Source organism: Colossoma macropomum, unplaced genomic scaffold (genome assembly GCF_904425465.1).
Source record: "Colossoma macropomum unplaced genomic scaffold, Colossoma_macropomum, whole genome shotgun sequence".
Lineage (NCBI taxonomy): Eukaryota > Metazoa > Chordata > Actinopteri > Characiformes > Serrasalmidae > Colossoma > Colossoma macropomum.
In genome coordinates, this window is record NW_023494789.1 from 29,055,630 (window position 1) to 29,067,314 (window position 11,685).

The window sequence follows — 11,685 nt, forward strand, 5'->3', positions numbered from 1 at the left end:
GCAGGTGTCCTTGCTCTGAGAGACCGAGACACAACATTGTGAAAAAAGAGGAGGAGGAAGAGAACATAATGAGCGGTGAGTTGTTCAGATGTGTGACAAAAGGAGTGGGCATACAGGTAAAGAGACGGAGAGAATATAAGAGAGCGTGACGGGGAAGAAAGAAAAACACTCAGCTCCTGAGACAGACTGCAGACATGTGGAGGTCAGAGTGTGCGCTCTTGGCCCTCGTCTTGTGTGTGAGAGGTAAGAGATCTATGATATCACTCTTCACTAATTACCTCTGTTTATCTCAGTTACAATGACCACGACACTGAAGCAGCAGCAAAGGGAAAGAATATAGAATAAAAATGTAGAATTGTTATGCCTTGATATTGATAACTGTAAAGTTATGAAGTTGCATTATCTGAAATGTAATTTGTATCCATGTTTTTGAATGAGTGTGTGAAGCTGTAGAAGCAAATACAGTTAGATCTAATTCAGTTTTACAGTAATCTGATCCTGTTTTTGACTTGCAGTCATTTCAAATTCAGGTGATCAAATTCATATTCTGTAACAGTATATTGGCATTATCAAAAAAAAAAGCATCTCCATTTTTTTGTAATTTTTTTTAGATTTCTGCATAATTTGAACACAGCAGCTGCCCATTACATTGTATAAAAATTTCATGATAATTGAACCAATAAAATGGAATAACATCTCTTTACCTTAACTTACATTAAAAGTAAATAACGTTTTTGCCCTCTCCTTTAAAGTAACTACAATGATGATGTCAAGTTTCAGAAAAACAAGCAAGTGCAGATTCAGCTTATCATTTAAAAAAATATATTTCTATGCTTTATCATTAAATAGCCTTGACTTATTAGACTTGTGGATTTCAGCAAAGCACAAATATGAAGTCAGAAGATAAAGAAGTGAAGCATGTTTTGCCAGCAAATTAAAGAAATTATAAAGTATAACACTTTCATGATACTTTTCATTTTGCCTAGTCATGTTCTCTTCATTTTGCTCAGATTCAAACATTTGTCTGAGAATGATTGGGAATGATAAAGCCCAAAGCAAAGAAACCATATTCTTAGTTTCTAGGAGTAAAAAATGATGAATGAAACATATAATCAGTGGTGGTAAATGAATGTGTTTAGGTAATCTGAGCTTCCTGGGTAAATGAAATGGTAATTGAAGTGGAAATTTGATAGAATGGAAATTTCAAAGGAGCAGTTAAAAAAAAATCTAATTTACGCCGTTTACCCCAAGTGTACTTAGTCAGACACTTTTGGTGTTCAATCTTTGCTTCTTAAGTTTCAGGGTGGAGTTAAGTGGTTAATATACTATTCTACATCATCCAAAAAGATTTTGATGCCTCAAAAGACAAACGTCCTCAGAGCAGTTCTATAGTTCTACATTATTAGAAACTGTTCAACACAAACCTCATTCATTTTCCATATGTAAGGTGTACTTGTCTAGGTCTTCCACTGAACTAAGAGACACATCAATCAGGTTTAGAATGCTGCCGCTCCATCTTCACCTGTCCACACTATAGCAAAACTGAGACGGTGCTGTAACACAGCATTAGCAGTCACCCATGTAGACAAGCCCAAATGTGAATGTGGCTGACTTTACTGTAACATGACTCACTTTAATGTGACCACTTTTAAAGGCAGAGCTTTTACAATAGGGTGGCGGGGTTAGACCTAATAAAATTAAGCTGAACTACATTTAGCACAAACCTGTTCCATACTGGATTCACCTCAGATGAATCTAGCCTGAAGACACACATAGTAAGTGCTAAAAAGTAATACATCACAAATGATTATAGGAGAGTATAGAACTCGATTGTGTTGCTTATTATTGTTTTTGCCCATCTCAGCTGAATGATGTCATCTTCTTCGGGTCCGCCCACTGTGGGTAGTGTAGGATGATTAGGTTTGGGTTTTTATGTTTGCTGAGTTGTTTTTCCCCGTCTTTGTTGATTTCAGCTGTTTAATTTTATCCATGTGATGTTATATCATTTTCTTTGGGCAAACAAAGAAAGTGGTGGGCGGACGCATCTTTTATTGTCTTTGTAGGTGTTGCAGTGTTTGTTGTGTTTCTATGAATCCAGAATTCTGGTTGATGACATTGCGGGACGTTGGTGTGTTTGAAAGTCATATTCATCAAACAGGCCTACCCAAAAGTGTATTTTTGCCTACAACACTGCAGCAGGGTAGTTTCTCAGTGTGAACTGTGCTGATTGTTTTGAGCGCAGGGTGAGCAAACTCTTACATCTGATTGGTAACAGATTTAACCTGTAAGCATAACTGTTCACACATGGTAGGTAGTACAACTTATCTGGTGACTGCTTTATTGATGATAGCTGTCTGTCTCTCTTGGTATAACCAGGGTGGCCAAAGCTTCTCGCTATGGTGACAATGACCACTCTTTGGTCTGTTAATTAATTTTATTATAACTTAATTTTTAGTATTTTACGGTCTTATCTGTCATTTTAAGTCAGATTTTAGATCAATATTATCGAGATTATATTTCTTACCTAATTATATGTTCCATTGCGACTGTGTTCCAGGTATTATCCTCTCCTGTACTGACGGTTATGGTCACAAGTGGAACAATCGTTGTTCCAAATAATTGCCCTGCTATTGTAGATGTCCTCAAAAGTAAAATAAAAATAATGAAAAAATATGTATATGTTGTATGCAAAAGTTTGGGTGCCTCTGGTCAAATGACATGTTTCATTGATTCCTCTACAGAGAACACACTTCCGCACGATTTTAATGCACAATTACTGTTTATTTTCTGAATTTTACACATTGAGCAAAACAACATAAAATGTGGCCTGTGCGAAAGTTATATTTCATGTTTTGTTTTGTTCAATATGTTACTGTTTTGTTCAATATGTTACTCAGCAACTCAGCAAATACATAGAAAATGTGCATTAAAACATGCTGAAAAATACCATATGTTTTCTCCATATGATTTATGGATTTATTTGCACTTAGAAAATCAACAAAACATGTAATCTGACTGGCACATCCAAACTTTTGCATATGACTGTATACTGCAAACCAGAGGACCAATATTCTAGATATAGCACAATCCACCTTAATTATGCTGTCTTGATTAAGTCTTGATATCAGTGTTTCTTGATATCAACTCCTAGCATCTCATGTTTGCTGTTTGCTCTTATGTTTCAGTGTCTCTTGCACAGCAGAATGGTAGGAGCCTCTTCTCTTGTTCTATTTTTTCTCAATAGATAAAATAGAACACACAAACAGCCATTGTATTTGATTACACGGATCTCTCTCTTTCTCAGTATGTGGTCGTCCACCGTTAAACCCTCGTATTGTGGGTGGGCAGGCTGCGTCTCCAGGGGCCTGGCCATGGCAGGTTAGTTTACAGAGCCCTGCTTTTGATGGCCATTTCTGCGGAGGATCCCTCATCAACAAAGACTGGGTTATGACAGCAGCACACTGTTTCCCCAGGTATAGACTGCACACACACACATCCGACTGCCTATATATTCTATACTGACACCCCTCTGAGAAGCAACTGGACAAATGACTGAACTACTCTTGTTTTTTTGGGGTTTTTTTCCTTCTTTTCCTTTCTGTCTATCTGCAGCACGAACATTGCTGGTTTGGAAGTGCACTTGGGGAAACAGACTCTGGAGGGCTCTAACTCTCATCAGGTCATAAGGAGGGTCACGCAGGTGATCCGTCACCCCAGCTATGATAGCAACACCAACGACAACGACATCACCCTGCTGCGCATGAACGCGTCTGTCACCTTCACAAACTACATCATGCCTGTGTGCCTGGCAGCCACGGGCAGCACCTTCACTGCTGGCACCAAAAGCTGGATCACAGGCTGGGGAGATATCGCTTCTGGAGGTAAATCACATACACTACCACTCAGAAGTTTATTCAGTATTTCAATTAACCTCTTAAAATTGTAGGCTTATTACATACTAAGGCTTATTATTCAGTAACTACAGGGATCTCAGTACAAACTGACTGAGCTATACTTATAGAAGTGTGTAATAAAACTTTGGGCTTGCTGGTAATAGAAGTTATTCAATGGTACATACTGCAGTTATCTCTTTACTATAATTTCTTGTCTCATCTTTCTTGACATTTGATCACCACTTTTCAAATACAGGCATGGATGTTAATTTTATTATAGCTTTATCACCAAACCTGATCCTGCAGATCTGAGAACTCTAACTTTAGTCATCTGCCTCCAGCTATTTAACATCTTTATTGTTCTGTGAATGGCTGGATCAGATGCTTTGTTAGATGGGGGTGGGGGCATGTTTGCTGCAGGTTGGAACTGAACTTTGCAGGTCTGCTCGTCATTGTCTGGACACATCTAAAATTCCCTTGCTTTTTTACAGCTTCTTTCACTGGGAAAAGTGTAGTTTGAATGTATGTGATTCAAATGTTTCAAGTCAGTTGCACATAAATAAAATATGTTACATCAGCACAGTTGCCCTCTTTCAGTTTACTTCTTTTTGGCAAGAATTGTGTTCATGTAATGCATTTTATTCATGTGCAACATAATAGTGGACAAATTATTTGAAACCTTTGAAGTTCTGAAGTATTTGCATCATCTTATAATAATTTAATACATGTACATTCAACAAAGTTGGTTTTATATGATTGAGAGCAAAATTTTGAAATGTACTGCACACAGATGCATGCTCCCATTAACACAAACATGTACTGTACACATATACACACATTACACATTTCTTTGCCTTTCAAGTTTTAAGCTGAATCAGCAGCTTGAATTTGGTGGCACCGTAGCACCAGTTGTAAGACGTAGAAAGAAGAAAAATCAGTGGCTGCTGCCGTGCAGGCAAACTATTTTGTGCTGTGTGAAATTTGCAATTCCAAATTTTGACAAATGGAAGATCAGACTTATTATTTAGCACAAGAAAAAAACAAGGAAAGTTGAATCCTCCTTGTGAAAGAAGCAAAAACATGAAGAAGCAAAACAAAATTGTGACAGGCAATGGCAGAAAACCTGACTGCCACTTGGAAAGAGAGGGGTGAGGGAGGGATATTCAGTTGTTTGCAATCTGCAACCCCACCACCACTAAATCTTATACACTGCTCCTTTAAACTATAATCTGCAAATGTGTTTATGCAGCATAGTTAGTTAGTCCTGAAAAGGTTTCAAAGGCGTAAGCTACTGACTTTATATTCACTCTGCATATGAAAACAAATAAGGTATATGACGTGTGTGTGTGTGTGTGTGTGTGTGTGTGTGTGTGTGTGTGTGTGTGTGTGTAGTGCCATTGCCTTATCCTGGAGAGCTGCAGGAAGCGCAAGTGCCCATCGTTGATAGAAAGCTGTGTGCTAAACAACTGGGACCTGAAACTGTGACCAATAACATGATCTGTGCTGGATTAAGACAAGGAGGCAAAGACACCTGCCAGGTACACACACACACACGCACAGACACACTCAAATACAATATGAAGTGTGTTTACAACCTTTGTTAGTCCTCCAGTGGGCACTGCCTTTTACTTGGAGGTACACACTGTGTTTCTTTAAGGCTGCTGGCTGCCCTTTTCCCTGTCACAACGCAAAAACAGTGTAGCCTAACTGCCAGTTAGCTGTGTTTTAGTATCCTGCAAGCTGATTATCATTTTGAAATGTTATAATAATTTGGATTTGTGAAGTTAAAGAGCAAAACTTACAAAAAACATCCTGTGCACACCAAGCAGCCATGTAGTGTGCATAAAACATGTAACAACACTGCACAAAAACAACAAGCAAGGTGTGTCTCTCCCACTATTGACAAGTGTAAGAATTGTTTTTTTTTTTTCAAAAACAAAATCCTTGTTCATTTTCTTGTGCTGATAGGGGTTGCTGTCATGTTGCTGGGCAAACTATATAAATTTCTTGTAGATTTTTGTCAAACTTATCCTTTAAGAGGCTCACAAATTTGGCAGAAGGATCATTGAAATGGGTTATATGAAAAAATAAAGTAGCAGGAGATCTCTCTCTGACTCTCTCACTCACTCTTCCTCTTTCTCGATCGCTGCAGGGGGACTCTGGAGGCCCCATGGTGAATAAGAAGGGTACAGTCTGGATTCAGTCTGGTATCACTAGCTTTGGTTACGGCTGTGCTCAGCCCAACTCGCCTGGCGTCTACACTCTGGTGTCTCAGTACCAAGGCTGGATTTCCAACACTGTCAAACAGAACCTGCCTGGATTCATCAAGTTTACGCCTGCACGTTAAAACACGGTAAGACATTTACACACACTTCAACATGTACAGGACTGTCGATAAGTCCGATACCATCTTTCATTTATTTCATTTCCAGTCAAAATTGTCATTTATTCTGAACAATGGACTGACCACCCCACAGTCCAGTTATCAACATCACTGAATGTGTTTGGGATTACTCTGAAAACACAGCCAACATCTAAGACTAACTTTGGAGGAGTGAAAAAACATCCCTGCCAAGTCCTATGAAGAAATGAAAGCAAGCAAAGGATGCAAGCTATAATAAAGGCAAAGGGTGGACACAATAAATGCTGAAAAAAATATATATTTAGGCTTCTGTGTAATTTTCTGTTAAATATATGTTTTTACTTTTTCCCTAAAGATGGAAAAGGAATAACGTCTACTGAATGGCTGTTTAGACTGGAAATTAACTAAATGAATGTCTTAGACTTTTTACAGTACTATACTGTATTATAAATCTATTCTAACCAACTCTGAAACCAACCAACTCTTTTTTGCGGTGGAATTAATGAGGTGTGAGAAGGTAGAGCAGTGGCTGGTTAGATGATATGTGAGGAGCAGGTCCAGAAACTAGCTGAAAGTTTAGATCTTTGCAAGGTGATCATTTGGGAGTTTACCATCAAAGCAGGTGTTTTCTTTCTTTCTATCTGTTTATAATGTCTGCTTATGTCTTGGCAGGTGCTAACACTGCAGTGGGGGAGACTGGTGCTGAGCTAATGCTTTGGTCAGCCCAAAAAACACTTTTTATATTATATTTATAGGTACAGAATGACACTACCTTCAATTGCAATGAAGGTCTGAGAATATATTTTTCAGGAAAATTACTGTGATATACATTATTGTATTGAAACTGTGTTGTAATATCGATGTGTAATGTGAGAACTGTGTGATAGACAGCATGCTACTCCATGTAATTTTGTTTTGGACCACCACTATAATTAAACACTATAGACCTGCAGGAGCTTCTTTGTTTCTGAGTCATCATCATTTCAGGCATGTGTGGCCTCACAAAACCTAATATTAATCTCTCTTTTACAATTTGCAGAGGTGGAAAAAGCTCAGAGAAATTATGTTTAAAGGCAAATTACACACTTTATAAATTTCTGCATAATTCAGTCATTAAAATGCCATTATAAGGAACATTGCTGAGCGAGAATTGCTTGCAGCTGTGGTGATAAGAACCTTGACAGATATGTTGCCTGGTGCCTGAGACTTTGTTTTACAATAGTTTTGAGATGAGGTTTTGGCCCAAAATGTATTTTCTAAATATTTTAGGCAAAATAAAATTTTTGGATTTAACAGAATTTTACCATTATCAACTCAGAAGACACATGTTTGCTGGTCATTTTGGAGAGTAAATAAAATCTTTGTGTTGTGGACAAGTTGCGACTCCTGGTTACTGTAAAGACACTGAGTGGGTATATTTCTCTACAGTGAACCATTTCACTTCAAACCACTGTAAATGACTTTGTTTGTATCCTAATGACTGAATTTTACAGCATTTTTTTTTAAATTGTTGGAATTTCTCTTTAATTCAAAATACAGGCACATCATCAAAATCTTTATTGAAAATGTAAGTATGGAGCGAAACTGTACTTGAGTGAAAGTCAAAAAGTATCTACAGTTAAAAGTAAAAAGTAAAAGTTTATTTTATTTTTTTAAAAAAGGTTTTTTTAAAGTACCTTTAATGCTGTGCACAATCATACATTACATCACCCAGACTTAAATTTATCTTGTCTTAACCCTGGGGTCAGCAATATGCGTCTCTTCTACTGCCCTGTTGTGGCTTCACAGCAGAATTAGTAGAATTTTAGGTAAAAATAATCGTCCTTTGCAACAAAATAAATCTCTGCTGATCTTTATAACCAAGTTTTAACAATAAATGGTTTTAAATGCTGGAGTTAATGTATAACTGCTAATTTACCAACTTTTAACCCTGAGGATCGGCACGCAGACACAACAATCTTGCCCAGCTAGTAGCTAGCGAAAAGGCAAAGAGAAAGATTTAAGATGAACATTGATAATTTGGTGACGAACAGACTTAATTCCATTTATAAGCACTCAGCTGATTTCCTGATAAGTTTAATCTGCAAAAGTCTGCGTTTTCGTTTATGTTTTTAGCCTGTACTAGTACGTTAGCACATACTGAGACATATTTACAGCCAAGATGGTAAAATGGACATAAAATGTTGTGGCTCCCAAGGTGGATTATTTTTTGTTGAAAGGACAAAATGGCTCTTCTTAACATTTGGGTTGCTGACCCCTGTCTTAACTTTAGATATTAGGTCTCTAATGACAAAGACTTCATATCTTAATATTTCCAGTATATTGTGTGTGGTGTGGGGATTAATGGGTGGTGCCAATTAATTAACCTAGTTTCAGGCAGTATTATTTTACACTTTGATTTTGGGGAAAAAGGAAAAGCACAGCAACTGAACCAGCAAGAGGAATGAGGGAAAAAATCTCCTGACCTCTGAAATTTATAACAAGTACTTTGCTGGTGTAAATGAATTTGTAAGCAGTAAAAGTATGTTTTGTCTCTTTGAAATGTAATTGAGCACAAGAATTGCATTTCACAAATGAGTAAAGTACACCAATCTTATAAAACATGAGCACAGTAATAAAGTACAGTACACTCAAGTGTTTTCCATCTCTTAGACTTTTCCCTTAAAGAAGACAAAGCTAGAGGGTAGATTGCTGTTTGCTCTTCTCGCTGAAGTGATCACATTAAAGTTGCACTGAAAGGTGAAGTGTTATTGAGTGCTGGACTGTATCAGACACACCAGCAGGTGGTGATGAGAGCACAAGAGAGCAGTTCATACTCTTGCATTTCTTCAGCCGCTGCTACTTCACAAATATAATTTTTTATTTACTCCCACTGCAAACTGCAAATTGATTCATTTGAAGCTGATAATGATACACTAATGTGGCTGTGCATTCTACATAAGTCACGTTTAGATACAAATAAAGTCATAGAGCGAGAAGTGACTGTTTCTTGGTGGTGCTTCTCAGCTGTGGATGGGTGGATAAACTGAGCAGGGAAAATGGTTAACCTCCATTATTTATACATGCTATAACTCCTTAATTACACAAGAGCCACCAGCAAGTCCAGGCTCTCACTCCTCACTCCTACAACTGATGATGTGTGCTTTGTTCGAGTTAATCAATGTAATTACTGAATGATAAGCCACATAATATAATAAGCCTGAAGATCATGTTAAAGGGTTAATAGAAGGTTGGAAAGGTTGGAAACATCCACTCCCACAAGTTCCTCCTAGAAAAACCTGTATTTAGATGAATTAGTGAAGTATTGTCTGGGTTAGCATGAACATATAAAAGAGCAGTGAATGAGAGGCACTTTGTTACACACACACACACACAAACACACACAAACAGTTTCTGCTTGTTTGCCCGATCAAGCACACACACATTGAAAAGCAGCAATTGATCCAGAACGCCCCACTCTCTCTTGTTTTTCTCTCCTCGCTCTTTCTATCTCTATCCCTCTCTCCCATTTCTCTCTTCTCTCTCTCCCATTTCTCTCTTCTCTCTCTCTCTCTCTCTCTCTCTCTCTCTCTCTCCCCTCTGCTCCCTCATCCTACAGTTGTTGTCCTATATTGGGTTGCTGTTCCAAGGAAACAGAATTAGTGCATGGCATCTCGCACATTTATCCTGAGAGAGAAAGAGAGAGAGAGAGAGAGAGAGAGAGAGAGAGAAATGTTTGCTGATTGTCTGTTCTTGAGTTGAACTGTATTGTTAGAAATACCACTGGATTTTCCTAGCTGTGTGATGTGGATGTGCAGTGTAGTGATGCAGTGCCTCCTCTCTCTGCTGTCGGAGAACTCCCTGGCTCCATAACACATAATCCTAAACTAAAGAGAAGTAGTGCCGTGAAGAAGTGAGTCTGAACAGAAGAAGGGAAGAGGTGAAGAGGTTCCCAACTTCAGGTACCCACATTCCTCTCTAATGCATTTGCTTGGTTTTCTTTTTAGCATATGGGGGTGGGGGGCTGGGGGTTCAGCACAGTTTGGTGATTTTCCTGCTAAAACACACCTCATCAACTCATCAGTGAAATATCAGATTTCACTGGTGTTCAAACATCAAAATCACCACAATGTGCTGAACACCCACCTTTCTTTACCTTGCCCCTCACTACATAATATTGACTTAACCATGCGGATGTCATATGCTGCCATGAGTTATTCTGACAGATTTCGTTCAGTATATCTAATATAACAGTGTCCTGTTACCATTACTGGAAATTGTCATGGCAGTTGTCATAACATTTGATGTCATGGCAGCTTACATCACATGATGGTTTTTGCTGTGTACTGTAGTTAGCTGTCATGACATTATGACATTTGTCATGACAACCACCGGTAATGGTAACAGGACACTGTTATAAATACTAATCAAAAGCTGGGGTAACACTGTGGTGCAGTGGGTAGCGCTATTGCCTCACAGCAAGAAGGGCCTGGTTTGATTCTCCTGCTGGGTGGCCAGGGTCCTTTCTGTGTGGAGTTTGCATGTTCTTCCAGTGTCTGTGTGGTTTCTTCTGGGTGCTCCAGTTTCCTCCTGCAATCAGGCAATTGGAGACACTAAATTGCCCCTAGGTGTGTGTGAATGTGTACGTCTGCTCTGAGTTGAACTGGTATCCTGCCCGATGAGCGCTGGGATAGGCTCCTGCGACCCAGGAGGATAAGCGGCTTAGAAGATGAATGAATGAACAAAATCATGACAATTCATGGTAGCAAAACATATTTATGGCATGGTTAAGTCAACAGTATGTAGCACCGTTCAAGTAAAGTGTTACCAGATTTCCACAGTATACTTATTAAATTACAGATGGAAGACAAAGCGGCATTTCCAAACAACGTAAACTTTATCACTAAGTGTTATCAGCCAAAAATTCAATCTAAAATATTCAATATGTATACTAATGAAATCAATTGTTTAAAATTGTAATATTCGTAACTCATTTATTTGTTTTATATCTATAATATAATAATTTGTTCTTTCTTTTGTTTATTTGCTCACACAGTTACTAATACAGCACTGGCAGTACTGATCTTGAGGCAAAATGTAACATGCAATGATTTGTACTTACTCAAATAATCAGAATCTGATGTGATGAGTTTGATGCACACTGACCTTTCCAACATGTCTCAGAGTGTGGCATGGCCTGAGTTGGCAACTTCAGTCCAGCTCTCACATTAACACGTCCTCTGAGCTCATCATGCTAACATTTCTCATTAGGGTGGATGAAAGCTGAGCCTGGATCAAATCTTAAGAGTGGGGAGGGGGGCTGCCCTGAGGACCTGTAACTCAATAAAAATACTTAGAGAGAAGTACAGTATATAAATAGAGATCATCTCATTCTGAAATGTTCTGTATGAAAGGGTCAGGAAGTGCAGGACTCTGAAGTGTCTGGGTGGC

General features: G+C 38.4%; 2 protein-coding genes across 2 annotated transcripts in view; both read left to right on the forward strand.

The window, feature by feature from the left end:
• Positions 1 to 7,210, forward strand: LOC118808242 (serine protease 27-like). The gene is made up of 7 exons (XM_036570775.1): positions 1 to 243; positions 3,186 to 3,206; positions 3,305 to 3,473; positions 3,613 to 3,881; positions 5,286 to 5,431; positions 6,046 to 6,246; positions 6,928 to 7,210. The coding sequence occupies exons 1-6, from the start codon at positions 195 to 197 to the stop codon at positions 6,238 to 6,240; spliced, it is 849 nt and encodes a 282-aa protein (XP_036426668.1). The 5' UTR covers positions 1 to 194; the 3' UTR covers positions 6,241 to 6,246; positions 6,928 to 7,210.
• Positions 7,211 to 9,925: 2,715 nt separating this feature from the next.
• LOC118808243 (zinc finger protein 385A-like) overlaps positions 9,926 to 11,685 on the forward strand; it is a 21,852-nt gene continuing 20,092 nt past the window's right edge. The window contains exon 1 of the mRNA XM_036570777.1: positions 9,926 to 10,196. The gene's annotated coding sequence lies outside the window, so the exon portion shown is untranslated. The remainder of the gene's footprint in view (positions 10,197 to 11,685) is intronic.